The sequence below is a fragment of the Rhincodon typus genome, chromosome 15 (genome assembly GCF_021869965.1).
Source record: "Rhincodon typus isolate 14 chromosome 15, sRhiTyp1.1, whole genome shotgun sequence".
NCBI lineage: Eukaryota > Metazoa > Chordata > Chondrichthyes > Orectolobiformes > Rhincodontidae > Rhincodon > Rhincodon typus.
In genome coordinates this window covers 18705529-18729725 of record NC_063346.1, presented here as the reverse complement: position 1 = coordinate 18729725, position 24197 = coordinate 18705529, and the positions used below count along the sequence as shown (strand labels likewise).

Here is a 24197-nt window from a genome sequence, read left to right as displayed (position 1 = left end):
CTTGTGAAATCCACATTGATACCATTGGGCTGCAGGGTTCCCAAGCGGAATATGAGTTGCTGTTCCTGCAACCTTCGGGTGGCATCGTTGTGGCACTGCAGGAGGCCCAGGATGGACATGTCGTCTGAGGAATGGGAGGGGGAGTTGAAATGGTTCGCGACTGGGAGGTGCAGTTGTTTATTGCAAACCGAGCGTAGGTGTTCTGCAAAGTGGTCCCCGAGCCTCCGCTTGGTTTCCCCAATGTAGAGGAGGCCACACCGGGTACAGCGGATGCAGTATACCACATTGGCAGATGTGCAGGTGAACATCTGCTTGATGTGGAAAGTCTTCTTGGGGCCTGGGATGTGGGTGAGGGAGGAGGTATGGGGGCAGGTATAGCACTTCCTGCGGTTGCAGGGAAAAGTGCCGGGTGTGGTGGGGCTGGAGGGGAGTGTGGAGCGGACAAGGGAGTCACGGAGAGAGTGGTCCCTCCGGAAAGCAGATAAGGGTGGGGAGGGAAAGATGTCTTTGGTGGTGGGGTCGGATTGCAGATGGCGGAAGTGTCGGAGGATGATGCGTTGGATCCGGAGGTTGGTGGGGTGGTACGTGAGGACGAGGGGGATTCTTTTTTGGTTGCTATTGCGTGGACGGGTTGTGAGGGATGAGTTGCGGGAGATGTGGGAGGCACGGTTGAGGGCGTTCTTGACCACTGAGGGGGGGAAGTTACGGTCCTTGAAAAACGAGGACAACTGAGATGTACGGGAGTGGAATGCCTCATCCTGGGAGCAGATGCGGCGGAGGCGAAGGAATTGGGAATAGGGGATGGCCTTTTTGCAGGAAGGTGGGTGGGAGGAGGAGTATTGTAGGTAGCTGTGGGAGTCGGTGGGCTTGAAATGGATATCGGTTTCTAGGTGGTTGCCCGAGATGGAGACAGAGAGGTCCAGGAAGGGGAGAGAGGTGTTAGAGATGGTCCAGGTAAACTTAAGGTAGACTATGAGATTGCTGTTGCTAAAAAATGGTGGGGGGATAGTGGGGAGAGAAGAGATTTGCAAAACAGACAAATTGGGCATGTTAATCCTCAGAATGTCCATGAGATCTTATTCAAACATTGAATATTGTAATTTATTCAGCCTTATTTGAAGCAACGACACAGTTCTCCACTTTTGAGCTTGGAAGCAGTGAAGAGTCTGGGGCTATTAGTTGTTTCTTATCAATTGGACTGTCTTCTTTCAAAGTACTCCTCAGAAAAACATCAGTAAAACCATATTTGTGGCAGCTGAAGTGGAGAATTCATCTCTTAAAACCTAAAAAAAGGATACCTTCATTTTAAAAAGAAAGTTTTTCTGCTTTAAGATAAGCAGAAACGGTCTGATTCATAATATTTGCCATTTCCTGATATTCAAATCATATTGAAACAGAACATACTTGCTGTTCTAAGACTTTTTTTTCCTGGATTCTTTTATATCATGCAAAATTATATTTGCATTTAAAAAAATACAACATGCTGAAGCAATAAATCAGTAACAAAGGTGTCACATTTTCTAAGTGCACATGCTAACAATGCCATCTTGCCTACAATAGTGGAATCGATTGTTGATAACGTAGAAAAGGGATAAGGCTAAGTATGATGTTGCAAATTATAACAATTTAAGTTGTTGCTACATTGATGACATTGACACAGTGAGGATGCAATGCTAACTGTGAATTATGCAATTCTGATTAATTTGACAGATTCAAAACCGCATTCTTCATACAAAGACTGTTATTTGAAGATTATTCTGATGAAACTATTCAAAACATATTTATTGTTAAAATTGCAACAGCCTTGGATTCCAGTGCAATCTTTCATTATTTGAATACCTCTTCTCTTTGAAAGCTTGTGAAATTGAGTTTTCATTTAGTCAAGAAATCTTCATTGCATATAAGAATAGAAATTTCAGCTGAAGCTAGCATTAATTAAACTATGCAAGACCAACTCTATGCGACGTATCTCTAATCATTACTTCAACAAGCCATATTGTATTACATGTTAAAATTGATTAATTTTTCAATTAATACAACAGCCCAGATATTTCTATCAAAATAATGGTGAATTCAGTGTTACTCACCATTATTTATGTACAAGTAGCATAGCAACTTCAGATGAGCGAAGATGAACAATTGAGCACAGAACTACAACAGTTCCCAATCAAGTAAGAGTCATAGAGTCTCACAGCACAGAGACAGGCCCTTCAGCCCAAATTGGTCCATGCCGACCAAAATGTCCATCCCCACTAACCCTGTTTCCCTGCACTTGGCCCATATCCTTCTAAACCTTTCCTCCCCATGTATTCGTCCAAATGCCTTTCAAATGTTGTTAATGTACCCGCCTCAACCACTTCTGCTGGCAGCTCATTGCATATGCGTACCACCCTCTGTGTAAAAAAGTTGCCCCTCAGGTTCCCATGTGTTCTTTCCCCTCTTAGCTTAAACTTGGGGCGGCACGGTGGCTCAGTGGTTAGCAATGCTGTCTCACCGCGCCAGGGACCCGGGTTCGATTCCAGCCTTGAGCAACTGTCTGTGTGGAGTTTGCACATTCTCCCCGTGTCTCCGTGGGTTTCCTCCGGATGCTCCGGTTTCCTCCCACAGTCCAAAGATGTGCGGGTTAAGTGAATTGGCCATGCTAAATTGCCCATAGGGATGTGTAGATTAGGTGGGTTATAGGGGGATGAGTCTGGGTGGGATGCTCTGAGGTTCGGTGTGGACTTGTTGGGCCGAAGGGCCTGTTTCCACACTGTAGGGATTCTATGATGCTCTCTACTCCTTCATTCCCCGATCCTGGGAAAAAGACTGAGTGCATTCACCCTATCCATGCCTCTCATGATCTTATACAGTTCTATAAGATTCCCCCCCTTAGTCTCCTATGCTGTAAAGAAAAATGCCCTAGCTTATCCAACCTCTCCCAGTAACTCAGTCCCTTGAGTCCTGGCAACATCCTTATAAATTTCTTCTGCACTCTTTCCAGTTTAATAACATCCTTCCTATAGCAAGGTGACCAAACCTGAACAGAATACTCCAAGTGCAACCTCACTAACGTCCTGTACAATTGCAACATAACTTCCCAACTTCTATACTCAATGCCCTGATTCATGAAGGCCAGTGTGCCAAAAGCCTTCTTCGCTGCCCTGTCTGAACGTGACTCCACTTTCAGAGAACTATACACCTGAACTTCAAAGTCCCTCTGTTCTACCACACTTCTTAACGCCATAGTGCTAACCATGAAACTCCTACTTTGATTTGACTTTCCAAAATGCAACACCTCATACTTATCTGTACTAAACTCCATTTGCCATTTCTTGGCCCACTTCCCCAGCTGATCAAGATCCTGCTGCAATTTCTGATAACTTTCCTTACTGTCCACGATAACGCCTATTTTAGTGTCACCTGCAAACTTACTAATCATGCCTTGTATATTCTCATCCAAGTCATTGATATAGATAACCAACAGCAATGGGCCCACCACTGACCCCTGAGGAACATCAATAGTCACAGGTCTCTGGTCTGACAAGCATCCTTCCACTGTTACTGTCTGCTTCCTACCATCAAGCCAATTGTGTATCAAATTTACCAGCTCTCCCTGGATTCCATTCGATCTAACCTTCCAGAGCAGCCTACCATGTGGAACCTTATCAAAGACCTTACTGGAATTCATGTAGACCATGTCTGTCACCCTGCCCTCATCAACCTTCCTGGTCACTTCATCAAAGGACTCTAACAAATTTGTGAGGCATGGTCTCCCAAGCACGAAGCCATACTGACTACCGCTAAACAAACCCTGTCTTTCTAAATGCATTTATATCTTATCCCTCGGACTCTTCTCAAGTAACTTACCTACTACAGATGTTAAGCTTACTGGTCTATAATTCCCAGGTTTTTCTTTGCAGTCCTTCTTGAATAAGGACACAACATTCACTACTCTCCAGTCTTCCGGGATCTCACCAGTGGCTAATGATGATGCAAATATATCAGCTGGGGCCCCCGCAATTTCTTCTCTAGCCTCCTGCAGGGTTCTTGGGAATATTTGATCAGGACCAGGAGATTTATCCACCTTCATACATTCTATTACTTCCAAAACCTCCTCTACTGTGATAGGGATTGTCCCCAAGATATCACAACTAATTTCCACAAGTTCCCAAGTCTTCATGTCTTTCTCCACGGTAAACACAGAGGAGAAATATTCATTAAGGACCTCACACATCTCCTGTAGTTCCATATATACATGTCCACTTTGGTCCTTGAGAGGTCATACTCTCTCTCTAGTTATTCTTTTTCCTTTAGTATACTTAAAGAATCTCTTTGGGTTCACCCTAATCTTCGCAGCCAAAGCTATCTCGTGCCCCTTTTCACCGTCTTGATTTCCTCCTTCATTAAACTCCTGTATCCCTTATATACCCCCAGGGATTCCCTCGTTCCCAGCTGCCTGTTCCTGAGCCATACCTCCTTTTTTTCTGATCAAAGCCTCAATATCTCTAGTCATCCAGGGTTTCCTACTCCTCCCAACCTTGCCCTTCACCCTCACAGGAACATAAAGACCTTGAGTTGAACCACTCCTTTCTTGGCTTTCAGGAAAGGTATCTAAACATTTGTTCACCAGTGAGAAATATTGAATGGCATGATGTTCCTGTACTTGCACTGTAGAAATGAAATAAATTCAGCACAGAAAGTTAGAACTTCTCCCTTTCAATCTAAATATTCTCTTTTGTAAGCATTTTAGGTGTTAATTACTACCAAGCAATCTCTTTGGAAATAAAAATTAACTATTATAAATGATGAGTGCCATTTTTCAGCCTTTAATATCTGGAGAATATAAAACAATTTGCTTTCTACCCTATTTTCTCATTCTCTGTCTTAATCTCTCCTTTCTTCTTATGTATAATACAAATAATTACAGCATATTTGGGAATGACATCTTAATTGCTATGATGCCATTAAAGGTAAAGTCGCCATAGTCCTACTGGATAATAGGGCTGCTCTGTCATTAGAGAAAGAGAGAGGTGACTGGTGGTGGATCAACTTGAGGTTCACCATGCCTCAAGAGAGTTCTTCATGGTAACCTCAGCTAGTGTGCGGGGCATTGAGCTCAGTTAGCTGGACAGCTTGTTTATGATGCAGAGTGACGCCATTACCTTGATGTTTAATTCGATTTCTAAGTGTTCGGATCAAACATTTATGAAGTTCACCCAGAGCAAGATTGGTAGAGATTAGTCCTTGATTTACACCAGAGTAAATTATAGTGATCTCCCACCACTGATTGCACAATCCTGAATAGCTCAGTCACTTGGCCAATCTGTTTCAGGCCATCTGCCTCACCAGCAATGCTTTCAAGGTGGCCAGGCTGGAGTGGACCGAGGGACTCCTTAAAAATGACTTTCCATGAACTTGGCAGTGGGACCAGGACTGACACAGGTTGGACAAGGGGTTTCCCACTACTACATTGCCAAAATCTGTGCTCCAAATAAAAAAGGGAGCATGCATATTTTCAAAAACAAAATTGCTGGAGGGGCTCGGCAGGTCTGACAGCATCTCTAAAGGAAAAAACAGAATTAACGTTTCGGGTCTGGTGACCCTTCCTTAGAACTCAAGGAAGGTTCTGAGGAAGGATCACCGGACCCGAAACATTAACTCTGTTTTTACCTTCACAGATGCTGCCGGACCTGCTGAGGTTCTCCAGCAACTTTGTTTTTGTTCCTGATTTACAGCATCTGCAGTTCTTTCGGTTTTTATGCATATTTTCAAACTGCATTCCATTGCTGCTGGTGAAGTTGCATGTCATCGCTCCTCTTTTCAGCTATAAAACAAGTGCAAAGTGATCTGCCTGAATAGCGTTGGAAATTTTTTTTTCCCATGTTGGTTTGTGTGCTGCTGAGCTGGCTCCACTTCACTTCCTCCACCTCCATCTCTACTTCCTGTTAATGCTGAGTGCAGCAAGGTAAAATTGGAGCTGTAAATTTTTTTAGTTACATAAAATTAGACAATGATACATGTTGGCCCTGATGCTGTAGTTGCCAGATCATCAGAGTCAGAGCAATGAACTAAGATGCATGTTGGGGCCCCATGATAGTCTTGACTCCATGGGAATTGCTTGGTAAGTTTGAACTTCTGATGAGCAAATCCTTTGCTCTCTGGGACCCTTCAAATATAATCTCTGACTTTAAGTTTGACTGGAGATGTCAGACTAACCCTCACCACTCAACCTAATTAGCCCATGTCCCTGGCCTAGGAACTGCTCTTGAACTAAATGACTGCACCCATCCATCTCTCCACTACTTGCTGCCTGCCACCCTACCCATTGTACTACACCCGCTTGTGCCCATTTACAAGCAGGGGAGCACCAATAAGATATTCAGCCAGTCGAGCCTGCATCACAAGTCCAGATCATACTTAACATCTACCTTCATGCTATTTTCCCAACTATCTCCATATCCCTTGATGTCATTAGTATCGAGCAATCTTTGTCTCTAGCTTTAAGCTACTCAGTGACTGAGCTCACAGGACTTGGAGGTAGAGAATTCTTGAAAGAAACCATTACCCTGTCAGTACAGACATGCGTCCTCATCTCGGTCCCAAATGGTTTGTCCCTTATTGTGAGACAGTGCCCCATGCTTCATGACAATCCCCAAAGCACCTCAGCCAAAAAAAGCATCCTTCCAGCGTTCACCCTGTTTAGAGAGGAAATTTTGTCAGTTTTGTCACGATCACTTGCCTCATCCACTTACCAGAAGCTCTCCAACTGAAGACTTGCTGTGCATTCCTGAAAAAGCCGGGTTTGAAAGACCCTGTCAGAAATGTCAAAATGTACTTGCTGCAGAAAAGTAGGCGTGTAACCACTTACTTTTATACAGCACCTATCATAGATATCAAGCATCGTTAAGCACTGTTGCAGTTTAGGAAATGTGACTCCAATTTGTGCACAGCTATGTCGCACGAATGGCAGTCGAGATAAACATTTTGGTGATCTTGACTGAGAAATAAATATTGGCCAGACACCCTCCTCTAGTCTTTCAAATAGAACCGTAGGATCTTTTAAACCCATCTAAAAGGCCAGGTGCAGTCTTGGTTTGACATCATATCCAAAAGCCAGCACCTCCAACAGTGCAGCACTCCCTCTGCACTGCACAAGAATGTCAGCTCTGATTGCTGTACTCATGTCCTGATGTGGAGGTTGCACCTAAAATCCTGTGACTCAGTTAAGTGTGCTGCTGATTGAATGTAACTTGTTGAACAAAATTTGATTGAACGTTAGAAAGAGAAAAATATTAACTCTCATACACTATGGACACAGTGACAGCCACATTTGGAGTTTATTCACATTACATCTTAATTTAGTAGGAGAATTACCTTTTCCTTTTCTTTGCATCTGGTATGGATTATCTGCGCATCAGAACCCAATTTTAATTTGCTGTGTAAAGCCAAGACACAGTTTATTCAAAAAACCAAATAGCAGAGCTTAGAAATGCCAACAATGATTTTCAATGCACTCGAGAACACTAATTTATTAGAGAGGAGCACAGTTTACCCTGTTGGGCATCTCTTTTCTTTTGAAGTATACTAAATAATATTTGGGTCGCAGTGTACTGGAAGTAGATTATCCTCCAGTGCTTAAAGCTGAACCAGTTTTGCTAATTAATTCCATGATTCCATGATTCCATGAAAACATTGTTTTCTGTGCTTACTTATTTACCTTCAACTAATTCCAAGTTATTTGCATCAATATGGATTTATGCAAATAGCAAGACAGCAACTGGCTGGGGAACTAGCCCTAAACAATAAGATTATGCTCGGTATTAAATGAATACAAATTACTCTCGTGTGATCAATCAAATCCTATCTACCACATCTTGCCAAATTTATATAACAAGGGTGCAATATAAATTGCAACATTAATTAGAAACTGAGTCTTGATTTCCCTTAACAGTGTGGTTTATCACAGGAGGTAGAGAGTGGCGCCCCACTTTGTTGGGTCAAAATGTATATGTAATTTGATTTGCCTCCAGCATTTTGAATCCAGCAGTGAGCGTCCTTTAGTGTAATGGTGGATTATCATAGACAGGGTAACAGTTCATTTGTTGCAGCTATTTAGATGTATAAAAAAGCTGAAGGAAATGAATATGTTTCCCATTGGTCTGCTTTCAAGAATAAGGAAGCAGTCAAAGAATCCCTGTAAATGTGCTAACAAGAATGGTTTTTTGAAGGTGAACTGAGAGAAATGGCTTCTGACTGTCACTTGCATTTAGATAGTAAATCAGAACTGGATTGTATGCTCTGACTTGGGGGAAAGAATGAAAATAAATTCCAAACATCATTTTAGGCGCTGGGTTTTAAGTGTGAGTTGTTCTCGCTCTATTTTTCTTTATTTTCCACCTCTGTACCACCCCATATCTACGAAGAAAGTCCAGATCACTGCAAAAAAAACCTGAAATACCCCTGTATTACTGTGAAATGTCATTTTATCAAGAAAAGTATGATTAGAATGGAATGTTATCCTCATTGTACCATGCAGTCCTTTGCAACTGTATTTTTGTATTACTGTAAATTACATGACCTTCCTCTGTGCTCATATTCAGTTTCCATATTTTCAGATAACATAACTTTTACAAGTGAACGAAGCAAAATTCAAGATGTGATAGCATCTTATGTAAATTAAAAATTCCACTCAGAGCAGGAATATGCAGGCATGGACATTTTTAATCAACTGTCCTAAACATTGGGATACATTGTAAAAATTGGATTAATCGATATCATATGGTTAGGTTCCGTTAGCCTGTTTATCAATGAACTTTAACCTTTGGCAGAAGTTGCACGATTGTTGTCCTTAGTTAGAAGAGTGAAATTATCAATCTTCCATGTCATTACACACAGGTAGCGAGTACAGTCTTTAGCTCACCTTAAGTTAGAATCATAAAGCCCCTACCGTATGGAAGTAGGCCATTCGGCTCATCAAGTCCACACTGGCCCTCTGAAGAGCATACTACCCAGAGCTAACCCCCTATCCTATCCCTGTAACCCTGCATTTCCCATGGCTAATCCACTGAGCCTGCACATCCTGACACTATGAGCAATTTAGCATGGCCAATCCACCTCACCTGCACATCTTTGAACTAAGGGAAGAAACCAGAGCCCCCGGAGGAAACCCACACAGACACAGGGAGAATGTGCAAACTCCCAGTCAGACAGTCCTGAGGGTGGAATTGAACCCAAATCCCTGGTGCTTCGAGGCTTCAGTGCTAACTACTGAGCCACCATACTGTCCCAATGAAGTTGGAGGTCAGAGGGATAAATGGGCCGGGGACAAGCATGAAAACTTGAATCAGGTAGTCCTTGGCCATAGGGGTTAAGGAACTAAGGGCAAAAACTAAGTCAACCATTTCTGGAAGGGTATAATTACAGAAGCATCTATTGTAATGTGCTAAGATACCCCTTATTGTGAGAAGTTGACACAAAAACGTGACAAAAATATAACAGCAGATAATTCTTTTTGGGAACGTAAAGTTGGGCACTAACTGAGCCATTAGCTACCAATATGTCAGAGAACAATCGTGTGCATATTTCTAGCTTGAAATGCATCAACCACTATCATAACAAAAGAAAAATGTTTGACCTCTTAGGTATACCTGAAAGAAGTATTACACCCTACAAATGCTTTTACTTGATGGAGGACTTGATTTCATGATTGCTAACTTGCGGTCATTTCTCACTTTATATGTGTAAGACAATTTTTTAAAAACTTACCTGCCTGAGGGGCAGCTGGGAGGGATAGAGATGCCATGCCATGTCCAATGTAAAGCGATCCAAGACCCAATATCTCTGGTCTCTTGGACTTTACCATCAGGGACAGGGTATATATTCTGCCCAGAACAGATATTTCCAAATTCCCAGGCCATACTACGTGCAGATTCAGAAATAAAACATGGGATTACACAACAGATTGGATGAGGTGTACAGATGTAATTTTTTCACAATTTTGAAGTAATTTATTCTTTTTTCTACTATTCCCTTACGCATAATCATCACCTATGTAAACTTTTGACACTGCAATTGCATTTTTCTGCCAGTGATGATAATGCACAAGCTGGACAAGTGATAAATGTAATTATTATAGCAAAAATTTATATGGGAAATTTCCATTACTAATCTGGACTTGAGAGAAATTTATTGTGGAAAGGTTTCCAAAACAAATATAGATTTTATAGATTAAATTCAAACTAATTTGGAACAACAATTAAAAATAAATTGACAGCAGTACAGAGCGAGAGATCCATCCGAAACAATTGAGCGAAGATTGTAAAAAAGGGAAATACAGCCAGTAACTAAAGGTTTGGATTTTGTGGTCTTGATTCAGGACTGCATGGAGTTGAATGGGAGACGAGAAAGAGTGGTTGGAACGTGGATCTGGTCTCCCACCCACAATTCCAACTCCAAGTATTTTCAGTGGCAGAGGAATGGAGGCAGGATGGGAGCCCAATGTGCTGCTGGTCATAAGTTCCCAGCACTGTTCTGGTAGAGGGGACTTTAGAAGATTTGTAATTTTTAGTGGGGCATTGCATCTTGGAAGCCTTAATTTCTAATTCATGGTGGTTGAATGAAGACATGAAGTATGGAAAGAGGTGGAAGGAATACAAAGATGTCAGTTAAATTAATGCATTTCCCTTTGCAGTCCATCATGAAATGCTGTAGCCTGAGTTACACCTACATTTCCTAGAGTCAAAAAAGGAGTGAGCATTAATTCATATAATTGTTTCTTCTGACAACTGGTGAGTAGCCAAGTGAAAGAATACCATTGTAGAAGTGGAATAGTCTTCAAATGCTTTAGAATTAATAACTCCCTATAGCACTTTCAATAGCGCCTTTCAATCCTGTGACGTCTACCAGATAAAAGAACAAGGATAGCAGTTAAATTGGAACAACACCAAGCATAGGTTCCTGCGAACGATTAGAAAATAATTAATTATTCACTGGTTAAAGCACTATTTTCCTAAGAATAATGTTGAAAGTATAGCTATGTGTCAGATCCAGAGTGTATTGTCTAAATTCTTCCAATGGTTTTCACAAAACTATTAAGGAACACCTCAGCAATTTGTATGGGCTTTTCTCAAAGCTTTCATAGATTGCCAGTTGAATTAACCTCTAGCTGACTTCAAACATACTAACATATGAATGGATTCTGCTCAGCAGGGTTTGTTTACACAGTTTTCAGTACAATATTACTTTGATGGCTTGGCTGCCGTTCAAAGCCCTGGTGGTTCCTATTCTGCTAGGTTTTTAAAAACAGTATTTCATGAAAATATGAATTTTTTTATGTGAAAGATTTATGAGCTTCTGATTTGGATAGTCATTTAAAAAAAAAATCACCCATTCAATGAATGTATTTTTTTTAATAGTGAAAACTGAGTGAGTGAGTTGGGAGGCTAGGGGTATGAGAAGGGGCTTGGTGAGAGGGTAAATGTAGAGAGTTAGGTGTCTGTACTCTAATCTGATATCTCTGTGAATAGAAGTAAATGTTTTAACTGGGTGACCTCGGTCTGCTTCTACCTCTGCTGTAGGCCTGACTCTAGAATGTGCCTCTTTTCTCTAGATGAAAATCCTATTGACCAGCAATACTAGGAAAATCCTCATCTCATGATTTCTGCCTTTAGGATGAAAATATGGCCCAAAGGGTCCACAAAATCAAAGTTTCACAAATGCTGAAAATCTGAAGTAAAAACAAAAAAAAAGTGCAAATACTGTGTAGGTTCAGGTGCTAACTGTGGAGAGTTAAACTGAATTAATCTCAAGTGGGATTCATGTTCCTTCAGCAGAATGTGTTCATTTGGGCTGTGAACAGTTAGACAGATTTTTGGTTGACAGGGGAATCCAGGATTATGGGGCAAGCAAGAAATAATCTAATTGAATAGTGGATCAGATTCAATGGGCCAAATGGCCTATACCTGTTCCTATCTCTTTTCGTATAATGATCTTTTCCAAAGTGGAGAGCAATAACCCAAATCTACCAGTCTTTGGATCATTGAACAGCATAAAATGTATTGTAGAACCCTACGCATGTCCTGATGCGTGGACCTATTCAGAAGGGCAATTCCCCTGCTGCATCAGACCTTATATGAATATCTCCATCTCTGACTTAGTTGGAGATGAGATGGTTCTGTGTTACTTACCTCAGTAGTTACCTAGGAAAGGTTAGACAATTTAAAACCTGGATCACTTCACATGAAACCCACCACTACTCCTCTTCAACTAATCAACTATCCCACTATCCAGCTCAACCCAACCACTCGACTAATACTTTCCCCCAAACCATTCACCCAACCCTTGTGTCCACCTTACTCCCCTCCACTGACTACCACCCTACTGCTAAAACCAATTCCATTTACTCCATAAACACCTGACTATTCTGTATTACTGTGCTTGGGTAATTCTTCTACATCTTTCATTGTACATTGGACCAAAATGTATTCAGGTAGATGTGCAGTTTTTTGTCTGGTCCATGCCAAGTGCAGCAGTTCTGATCCTGACTCAAAGACTTGGCAAAATATTTCATTGAGATGTTAGCATTCCTTCCCCTGATAAATACAAAATTATGGCCAAAAAATTATATTCTGCAAATAACTATTACAGTTATTACAAAGGAACAGTGCTCATACTTCATTTTAAACAATGAGATTGTACAATTAGTCATGATACTTTGCATAGTATGTTACTGGAATTTGTTATGCTTTGATTTTCCAATATTTGACATTGTAAAATAACGTAAATGCTGTTTCCTATAACCACAAAAATCATATTTTATGTTTTTCATATCTGTCCCATTTTCATAAAATACATTGGCAAAATGTTAAATGTCTCTTGTGGCTGGAGAAGTGCCAGAAGGATTTTGGCACATTATGGGTTTTTAGTCACATGATGCACATAGTTTTAAGGCATGCTCAGGATCCTTAAATCATGCCAGTGACAGCTCGAATTTATCAAGCCCAGCTTGACTAGAGTTGCCACATATTGACCTTTCAGTAATGCACTGTGTACTGCTGTATGAACTGGTACGGAGAAAATAACATCAAATTACCAGTAGGAGTAATTTCTTTTTTCTCAACCTGTATTCATTAAAGGTATATCATAACCAGTTTATGGTAAATGGACAAATGGCTTATTAATTGGTTTATTAAATTGGTTTGTTACTTTCACTATGTTAAAAAGATACCTTACTAATACCAAAAATTCAATTAAAACAAATTCTAAAATCTTCTCAAAGCATGGATGCTAAGCTTTAGGAGCAATGTCTTTTCATTGCATCTGTTTCTCCTTACCATAATTTTCATCAATTTCACTGATTTATCTTAGTGTCATAAATATTCCAGGGCACTTTTGCAGTATTGGCTGTAATTCCCAAGCCCGTTTAACTCTTTATGCACCATGTTAAGAAAGAAATATGTCTGTTAATATAGCATTATTGATCTCAAAGCGTCTCATTTTTCACAGACTTATTAATTCCTCTACTGAGGGTAGGTGGAGACAATGTTTTCAGCCCATTAGTCTATTTGTAAACAAAGTATTTGAATATCTATTGGAAGAATTTCAATAAAACTTGGTAAAGAATCCATTGAACATTGGGAGACAGGATAGAATGATTTTTTCTTAGAATGTTGTGGATTGTTTAATTTAGAATTAATTTAGGGGGATGGGTCTGGGTGGGATGCTCCGAGGGCCAGTATGGACTTGTTGGGCTGAAGGGCCTGTTTCCACACGGTAGGGATTCTATGATTCTATGATAGAATGTTGTTAGTTATTTTTAGAATGTTGTATATTGTCTCAGCTTCTGTGGTGGAACTTGTTACAATGTTAAATTATGAACAGACTTTTCAGAGCAGCTTATTGATGCAGACTGGGATAAAGCCTCCTCATTGAAATACAGGTTCTTAATTTTTAAAAAGGGCTTCTTTTCAACCTTGATTGTGACACTGGGCAGGGAAAAGTCTCAAGTGGCAGATGCATCGCTGTAATAACATTGTGCTAAAACAGTGTGTAAAGGTATGCACTAAGCGTATTTTTGATTCTCTTTGAAGTACGATTGCTGTTGTAACAAATTCAATCTGAACTTAGCATGCTCCAAAAAGCAGTAACATAATGATCAGATGGGCTACGCAGAGGCCAGGGAACCATGGAGAATTCCTCTGCTTTTCATTGGATAACGTCATAGAACTTCTTGCATTCCTCCTGAGAGGGCAGACAGGAGCAGGTTTAATATACTGTCCACAAGACAACACTTCTGGCAATGAAGCATTTTCTCAGTATTGCACAAGAATGTTAACCTGGCTTATATTCACAAACATTAGGCTAAAGTGGAATACGTTGGATGCTGGAGATCTAAAATAAAAGCAAAAGGCTGGATTTTCCAGTGAATGACAATCTTAAACAGACCCTGCCTGAGAATAGAATAAAATGTCACATGTACTTGAATGAGTGCAGTGAAAAGTTTGTAATGTCGCTGCTTTGGCACCATCTTTGGTACTGGGTACCTAGGTATGGATGCTTTAAGTGTTTATTACAGAATTGAAAGAGTTAAAAAAGAAGTTTAGCATAGGAATACAATGGTTCAAAAAGTACTCAACTCACGCAAAATCCGGAATAAGAATAAAAGCATCTCAAATTATAGTCCTTTTCACTGAGTCTGGGCGCGCTGGGCTTCAAAACATGAGGCCACGCTGCTTCCATGTGCTGGCCTCCAGCCCAGACTCGCCTCCGGGACTCGCCTCCAGGACTCGTCTTCCAGGCCAGCCCAAGCTCGTACTGCATCCCTCTCCGGGCTCCAGCCCACGACTTGCCTCCAGGACCCGTCTCCCAGGTTGGCCTGGGCTCAGACTGCCTCCCTCTCTGGGCTCTGGCCCGCGACTCGCCTCCTGGACCCGTCTCCCAGGCTGGCCTGGGCTCAGACTGCCTCGCTGTCCAGGCTCCGGCCCACGAGTTACCTCTGGGACTTATCTCCCAGGCTCAAGCTGTCTCCCGTGCCAGGTTCTGGCCTGCGATTCGCCTCCGGAACCTGCCTCCCATGCAGCACGGTCTCCGACTCATCCCTTGCACCGGGCTAGACTCGGAGTCGCCCCCATTCTTCATTCCCTCCGAGTAAGTTTAAGAAGTTAAAAGTTGGGATGTGTGGGGGGTGGAAGAAAAACTACAGGAGAAAGAATAAAAAAAAGAAAGAGGAAAAGGAACTGGTGAAGCAGAGGAGCTCTGACTGGAGTGTCCTACTCTGCCGCCATCTTGGCACTTGCCATCTCGAGCATCTTGCCATGCTTTACCACAAAAGGAGGAGATTCCACTCCCTCAGAAATGTGGAGCCATAATACCATTCTAACAATCCTTTCGTAGCACAGAACTGTCAGAGGGCTGAAATGTTAAGGTCCTGACAACCACTTTCACAGCTGATGTCAAACTGTAAGTCCATAAAGTAAGTGTGATGTTAAGGTGCTGGGAGGGTAGCAGCTAAGTAGGATCGCAGTTAGGAAAGGTGCCAGCTGGGGAGGGTTAGGGTGCCAGGAACAGGATGCTAAACAAGTGGTGGGTACAGTGCCAGACTGGAAGGATGCCAGCTGGGTAGGGGCCACGTGCCTGGAAGGTAGGATGCTAGATGAGTAGGGAATAGTGTGCAAGGTGACAGGGTAAGTGATGCAGTGTTTAGTGTAGATTTTATTGGTTGGGAGATATCAGGTTAGGAGGGGAGGTGGGGTATTGTGTACGGGCCTTTGAGTCTGGCAGTGAAGGGTGAGGATGGAGTAGAGGAGAGTAGTTGGGTTAGGTCCAGGTTAAGACTAGATCAGGTTGATTCCTCTGGACCTGTGGACTGGGGGTAGTGGGGAAGGTGGTGGTCAGGCCAGGCCAGACCAGGCTCAAGGGGATTGGTCTGGTCATTTCAGGGTCTGGTCTGAGCCAGGCCAGATGGGGTAAGGGATGTTTGAGGGTCTCAGGGTAGGGTCAAATCAAGGTCTGGGAGTTTCATGGTGGGGGGAAAGTGTAGGTGGGGATGTATGAGGTAAATATGGGATCAGTTTAATTGTTACTTATTTTATTCATTTGTGGGAGGTCTGTGTGTGACTATGGCAGGCTGTTGCTTGACTAGTCTGTGAAACAGCTCTCCCAATTTTACCACTAGTCCCAGATATTTGTCAGGAGGATTTTGCAGAGTCGACAGGGCTGTATCTGCTGTTGTCTTTTTCACTGCGTAGGTCAATGCCAGGTGATCCATCCGGTTTTAATTCTTTGAGACTTTGTTGTGATTGGTCTAACTGAATGGCTTGCTAGGCCATTTCAGAGAGCAATTGAGAGTCAACCCCATCGCTGTGGGGCTGGAGTCACATGTAGACCACACAAGGTGAGGATGGTAGATGTCCTTCCCTGAAGGACATTAGTGAACCAGGTGGGTTTTCCAACAATTGACAATGGTTTCATGGTCATCAGTAGATTCTTAATTCCAAACATTTTTTTATTATTGAATTCAAATTCCACCACCTGCCATGGTAGGATTCGAACTCAGGTCCCCAGAAGATTCACTGAGTTTCTGGATTAATGGTCTAGCAATAATACCACTAGGCCATTGCCTCCCTACTATGTTGCTCAGGAGCTGCACTAGATATTTAGAAGTCAAATATCACCTGAGTAATTACTTCACTTACTTCCGTCGGAACCTTCTGAACTCTCCAATTTAAATGGAAACTTTGTGGGATCCAGGAAATTTCCGCTGGACAATTCCTTCAGAATCTGTCATGATGGGGATTCCAAGCACAACTCACATTTACACTGGAATAATGACTGCCTGGCCTTTGGAAAATCTGGAGTGAAAATTTCACCAGTTCCGAAAAAGTACCATATTTGACTTTGAAACTTTAGCTCTGTTTCTCTCTTAACAGCTGCTGCCAGATGTGCAGAATTTCTCCAGCAATTTTGTTCTTTTATATTACATTATATTCTTAAACATCTAGTACACAACTTGAATCCATAACCTTCTGACTCAGAAGTTAATAATGTACTAGTCCAAAATGTTCAACTTTGCTCACATGAATGAAAATGTTTAGCCTTTCAGAATACATGGCATCTCCATATCCTTGATGCTGATTAACAGAACAGTATTGCTTCACAACACTAGATTAAAATCTGTTTAACTGGAAATGAGAGTAAAAGGCATATTGTCATATTTTTTGAATTCTGTAACTAGGATCAGTCATTGTTTTCTGAATGTCAATGGGCTTTAGAAACAGCAGACTAATATACAAACAACCAAATAGAGTGGTTCAAAGTATTTGCATAATTTGGAATACATAACAAAAAGAAACTCTCTTACCCTTTGGAAATTCATCTTAGATGTTGCTCCTAATGCACAGACCTTCATGATTCTGTTGCATGAACAAGCTTCAATGCAAACTGAGTTACCCACTGACATAGTCAAGGTCTTAAATTGCTGCATTATGTTGTATAGTATTATTAGTGCATACCAATAGCACACTCATAACTTCAATAAATCATTGCCAATTTGCAACTATTGTAACTCCAGTGGCTTAATGGTTTGAATGCAGTTGGATTAATTTTCTGAACACAAAATTTACATACAATTTTGCACTGCTTGCTTAACTGTTCACTTTGTTTTTTTTTCATGAGTTTCAAGTTCAAATATAATTACATTGGGTACAAAAAGTAACTAAAAGGTTACAGATATGGTTTGACATGCATTGCATAGTTTAGATAATACCGTGCATGAATAGCACAGAAGTAAGTAGAAATAAGAATGATGGGAAAGGACACTTCAGAACTCACAAGGGAAATTTCAACCATTGTCACTTAGATTTAAATATTTAATGTGTGTCACTGCCTTTTTAGAATGAATCTGCAAGATAATGGCATTGACTTATTGTTTTTTTCAGGTTTGCACAGTTTCAGGATCCTGCTGGTTGGCTGGCGATCAATCCTGCAAATGGCACAGTTACAACCAAAGCAGCCCTGGATCGAGAATCTCCTTATGTCCATGACAGCCAATACACCTCCTTATTCCTTGCGATTGATAATGGTATGTAAAAAGAAAAATATCTTCCAAATCCTGTTTTCCTTGTAAACCACCAGTGTTGGAAATGCTTCAGTGCAAATTCCAGTGGTAATACAAAAACCTTTCGTGTACTTATGTTTTATATTACGATAGAGCGTATGACTGAGAAACTGTGCAAACTAGTGCAAAGCAGTCAGCACCAATATGTACCTTGTTGAACCACATTTCTTATTTTTTTTCCAAAAGACAATAGGGCTGAGAACACTGAATACAACAAAGACTGTTGTATCTGACAACATTCTGGCTTTTGCGATGAAGACATGTGCTCCAGAGCTAGCCATGTTCCCAGCCAAGCTGGTTCAGTACAGCTTCAACTTAGCATCAACCTGACATTTTAGAAAATTGCCTGGAGATATGCTGTCCACAAAAAGTCAGGTCAAATCTGGTTCAGCCAGTCAGTCTATTCCTAATCACATTAACAAAGTGATGAACTGTATCATCTGTAATGCTGTGAAGCAAGGCTCACTAATAACCACCATTGCTCATCAATAAGCTGGTGCTCAGTTTTGGGTCTGACAGAAGCACTCAGCTTTAGATCTCATTACAACCTTGCTCCAAACTTGGGCAAAAGAGCTGAGCTCAAAACTTAAGGTGAGAGTGACTTGACATCATTGTAGCATTTGTCTGAGTGTGGCAACAAGTAGAGTTAATACCTAGCACAAAGAAAGATGGTTGTGGCCAAAAGAGATAAATTACCTCAGTCTCAGGAGGTTACTAAAGGAGAGTGATTTCCCTTGACATCAAAGCCACATTTGATCAAGTGTGGTATCAAGGAACTCTGGTAAAACTGGAGTCAGTGGGAATCGTGGAAAACTCTCTGCTGATTTGAGTTACACCTTGCAGTCAGGAACATGGTTGTGACTGTTAGAGGTCAGTCCAGTTCTAGAACAGTGTCATAGGGCAGTGTCATAGACGCAAGCTGCTTCATTGATGGACTACCCTTTATCATTAGTTCAGAAGTGGGATGTTTGCTGATGATTGCACACTGTTCAGAAACATTTATGACTCCTCAGATACTGAAGGAGTCCTTTTCCAGATGCAACAAGATCTGGACAATATTTAGTTTTGGATTGACAAGTGGCAAGTAACATGTACCATACAAATGCCAGGTAATCACCAGCAAGAGAATCTAACTATCGCTGCTTAACATTCAATGCCACTACCATCCCTCACCATCAAAATCCTGGGGGTTACTACTGACCAAAAACTGACTTGGACAAGCCATGTAAATGCTGTGAGTACAAAAGCAGTTCAGAGGCTCATAATCCTGCAGCAAACTCCTGATTTCATAAAGCCTGTCCACTGTCCTCAAGGCACAAGTCAGGACTGTGATGGAATACTCCTTACTTGCCTGGATAAGTGCAGCTCTAACAACACTCAAGAATCTTGACACCATTCAGGACAAAGCAGCCTGCTTGATTGGCACCACATCCACAAACATTCACTTTCTCCACCACTGACGCTCAGTAGCAGAAGTGTGTACTATCTACAGTATGCACTGGAGAAATTTACCAAGGCTCCTGAGACAGCACATTAAAAATCCCCGTACAACACCATATAGGAGGACAAGGGCAGCCCAAACATGGCAACACCACCACCTGCAACTTCCCCTCCAAGCCACTTACCATCCTAACTTGGAAATAGATCCCTACTCCTTCACTGTCGCTGGGTAAAAATCCTGGAACTCTCTCCCTCATAGCATTGTGAGTTTGCCTACTTGATATGGACTACAGCAGCTCAAGAAGGCAGCTCACTGCCACCTTCTCATGGGCAACTAGGAATGGGCAATAAATGTTGGCCCAGCCAGTGACATCCACATCCTTTGAATAAATTAAAACAAAAAGTCTCTCGGAATGCTAGATATGGATTTCATCCTTGCAGTTCTTAAAGTTCTAAGTCTTTAAAGTTGTAAATGTCCAAGACTGATTCTCAGTCAACTGGAATACTCTGCTGTTGGGTCCACTGGAGTCTTGCTTTTGTTAGTTTGTGATATTAAGCATGATACAACTGCTGTTACCATGTGTATGATGCATCTAAATTGAATTACACTTCATATTGCATCTCATCATGTTTGTTTTCATTGTAATGCCAACGACTACCCGTATGTTGTTGAGATTGTTTACTGACACCATCTCCTGGAACTAAAGGCTTATTGGTTTACAGTGGTAGAGCAAAACCATCTGTAAGTCTGAAGAAGGAGAACCTCTTGCCTTAAACAAAATGTAGTTTAATGCATGATTTCAGTCAGGTACAAGTTACATTAGTGAGATACTAAGACCATGAGGAGACCTAGGATACAAGTTCTGTACTGTACTCCTTTTTTTCATCCATATCCTTATAGCATAATCAGATTGGGAGCATAACACAGTCTACAATATGAACCCTTTTAAAAACATTACCTTTACACAACACATATACTCTGTCTCACCCTGGGAAGTCTTCTCTCCCCTTCATCCCCTCTCTCCCTCTCACTCTGTCTGTCTCTCACTCTCTCTCCCTCTCACTCATGCTCTCTCTGTCCTAAGATTCCCCTGTACTGCTGCTCCAGCTCCTCAACCCAAGGTTCCCTCTTGATTAATGTAACTTGTACCTGACTGAAATCATGCATTAAACTACATTTTGTTTAAGGCAAGAGGTTCTCCTTCTTCAGACCACAGATACCACAGATAATCAGGCTCTTCCAAAGTCAGATATCTACAGATTATTTACAACACTAACGATTTACAAGTCTATGATATCGTAGGTCTACAGACGTTGCCTGGGTTCTATGGTTACTGTATGTTACTGTACAATATACACACATATAGCTGAGTGATTATCCTAAACGTAGATAGTTGAAGACAATGTCAAATTTTGTGAAGAAGTCTATGAACTTTTTTTCTTGGAGGTCAGCAGAGAGATGTTTAAGAACAAAGTTTGCAATACTGAATGGAAGCCAAGGGTTATTTTTGACTTCCAGGATGATCCTAAAATCATTGACAGTTTTGTCAGAAGAAAACAGGATCAGATTGGTGTGTGACTGGACCTCAGCACTGACAACTGGGCTACAAGTGGCTGTCTGCACTGTTGCTCAGTGTGGGGCAGGTTTGCTGTCACAGGCAATCCACAGCGCCCACTAGATCTGGTATGGTTGAGGAGAACCACTTGCTAGTCTAATGAGAAGAGGTTGTATCTTAAAATACTTGCAAATCAGCTTATCACATGTTAGCAATTAGGCACAAATTACACTGATTTGATTTAAAGGAAGTAGAGATGAGGTCTATACTGTGAGAATGGCTGTGGTGAGAAAGAATGATCTTTTAATGGGGACAGCATCTTCAAAGGTAGAGATGAAGGTATGCTCGAGCATGTCAGGCAGAAGATACAAAAGCTTAAACACATGTACCAACAGATTCAAGAATAGCTTCTCCCCCATGGTTATTAGACTTTCTGAATGGACCTCTCAAATTTTAAATTTAATGTTGACCTTGTTCTTTGTGCACCTCCTCTGTAGCCGTAACATTATATTCTTCGCTCTGTTCTATTACCTGAATGCGCTTTGTATGGTATGATCTGCCTGTACTGCACACAAAACAAAACTTTTCACTGTACCTAGGTGCATGTGATAGTAACAAATCAAATCAAAAAATCACTTGTTACAGAAATGTTGTGGGAACACAGATCCAATGCTAAGAATGAAAAATGTTGAGACCTCTGCTGCTATTGCTCTTTTGGACTCATTGGTACACCTGAGCTGATGGCTGACAAGGCCTTTGATCATTGTTGGATGGATAGACTGTCAGGAGATGCAGAGAGGCCGGGATTAGTTGAACCAGTGTCACAGTTCACAGGATCAGTGCTGAATGAGGTGGGTTAGAGGACAAGATTATGGCCCAATTGAAATGTTGTCTGCAATGTTGTCAAGAGAGTTAGAAGGGGCAATTAGTTTTGCTACTTTTAAGGAGGCATTGTAAGTGCCTGGACAGGCCCCAAACAAAATACCAATAAAGAGGCCAAGGAAAGCTGTATTTTTTTCTTTCAGTTTTTGCAGATGTGTGCATCACTGGCTGGTCAGCATTTCTTGCCCATCCCTAGTTGCCCTTGAGAATGTGGTGGTGAGCTTCCTTCTTGAACCACTGAAATCCTCCTGCTGTGGGTTAATCCACAATGCCATTAGGGAGGGAATTCCAGGTTTTTGACCCAGCATCAGTGAAGGAATGGCAATATATTTCCAAGTCAGAGTGCTGAATGACTTGGAGGGGATCTTGGAGGTGGTGGTGTTTGATGTCCTTGTCCTTCTAAATGGAAGTGGCTGTGCATTGGGAAGGTGCTGTCTGAGGATCTTTGCTTATGCTTATGCTTATGCTTATGCTTATTTAAGTGGTTTTAAGCCAGGGGTGGTTGTAGGATAGCAGGAAAGTGAGCATTTGGAGAGCAGAGTACTTGAAACGGGAGAATTGAAAGCAGACAATGATATTAGAAAGGATGAGGAAAAATAAGTTAAACAACATTGAGGAGTTGTTTAATGTCTATTGAAAACTCTTTTCTTTTAAGGAGGATACTCATTCTGAGTAATGTACAGTGAAAACATGAGGTTAGATGAAGTCGAAATGAAGAACTCTTGGAATAGGGAAAGGTCATTTATGTCCAACAAACTCGCTTCCTACTCATGGCTAATAGTTGTATCAACCTGCATTTTTCCTTTGAAAATGAACTGTAATTGCCTGTTTACTGTTCACAAATGAACATTGTTCATTTCAATAGATTTTTTTCCTAAATAACCTATTCCATAAACCTGTTTTTCTCTATACAAAATGTGTTCCTTAATTCTAATTTCTTACTAATAACTCACTCATATTTAACTTAGCCCACTGCATTTTTTGGCCTTTTCAGCAGTGTACAATATGACTGCATCAACTTACAATATAACATGTGTTATAAAGGTACAGCTCACATCACAGAAAGCTTTTATAATAGACTTATGGAACTGGCAAAGAGGATAATATATGTAAAAAAGTGGCACAAAATATACATTGATTTTATGAGTACCAATCAAATCTTGAAATTTCAATTAAATTGCTTCATAACCTTCTGTTCACCAAATAAGAGCAGCCTTGTTTCTTATCCTTTTCACTTCACATAAATTGTAGATATCGGATATCATAATTACAGCTTTGCCTCTGAACTTGCGCATTTGAGTTGTTTGTAAAAATGCTACTGTCAACAATTAGGTGATTTAATTCAGTTTTGGTTGAATATAGCTGATATGTTCCATCTACAGCAAAGGTTCTACTTAGTTATCTTATTGAATAAATGAGAGAACAAGTTTGGATTCTGTTGTTGGGAAATAGCCTCTCAGGGGAGTATAACAGCAGTAGCCAGGCCTATGGCACCACAACTGGCTCTGCTGCAGAACAGGGTCGGGCAAGATCCAAGTGAACGATATTAGTAGGGGACTTGCTAGTTAGGGGCACAGACAGGCATTTCTGTGGCCATGTTTGAGACTCCAAGATGGTGTGTTGCCTCCCTGGTGCCAGGGTCAAGGACATTGCTGAGCGGTTTCACAAAATTCTTAAGCGGGAGGGTGAGAAGTCAGAGGTTGCTGTGCACATTGGTACCAACAATATAGGCAGAAAGAGGGCTGAGGTCCTGCCGAGTGAGTACAGGTGGTTAGGAAAGAGGCTGAAAAGCAGGACCTCAGGGTAGTAATCTTTGGGTTACTACCAGTGCCATGTGATAGAGAGGCAAGGAATAGAAAGATAGGACAGGTGAATGCGTAGCTGAGGAGCTGGTGCAGAGGACAGGGTTTCAGGTTCTTGGATCATTGGGACCTCTTCTGGGGCAGGGGTGACCTGTACAAGAGAGACAGGTTGCACCTAAACTGGAGGGGAACCAATATCCTGGCAGGGAGTTTCGCAAGCGCTATTCGGGAGGGTTTAAACAAGAGCGGCATGGAGCTGAGAACCAGAGTAGCAAGTCAGCAAGTGGAGGAATTGAGGGGAAGTTAGATGTTAGGACCAGTAAATCAGAAAGAAAGGACAGGCAGAGGGAGATAAATGAACACGATGGTACTAATGGGCTGAAATGTATTTACTTCAACGCAAGTAGTATTATGGGTAAGGCA

General features: G+C 41.4%; 1 protein-coding gene across 1 annotated transcript in view; it reads left to right on the top strand.

The window, feature by feature from the left end:
- The window catches only part of cdh13 (cadherin 13, H-cadherin (heart)), a 1009596-nt gene that overhangs the window by 940070 nt on the left and 45329 nt on the right, over nt 1–24197 (top strand). The window contains exon 11 of the mRNA XM_048606112.1: nt 17916–18058. Within this exon, the coding sequence (XP_048462069.1) occupies nt 17916–18058 (143 nt within the window). The remainder of the gene's footprint in view (nt 1–17915; nt 18059–24197) is intronic.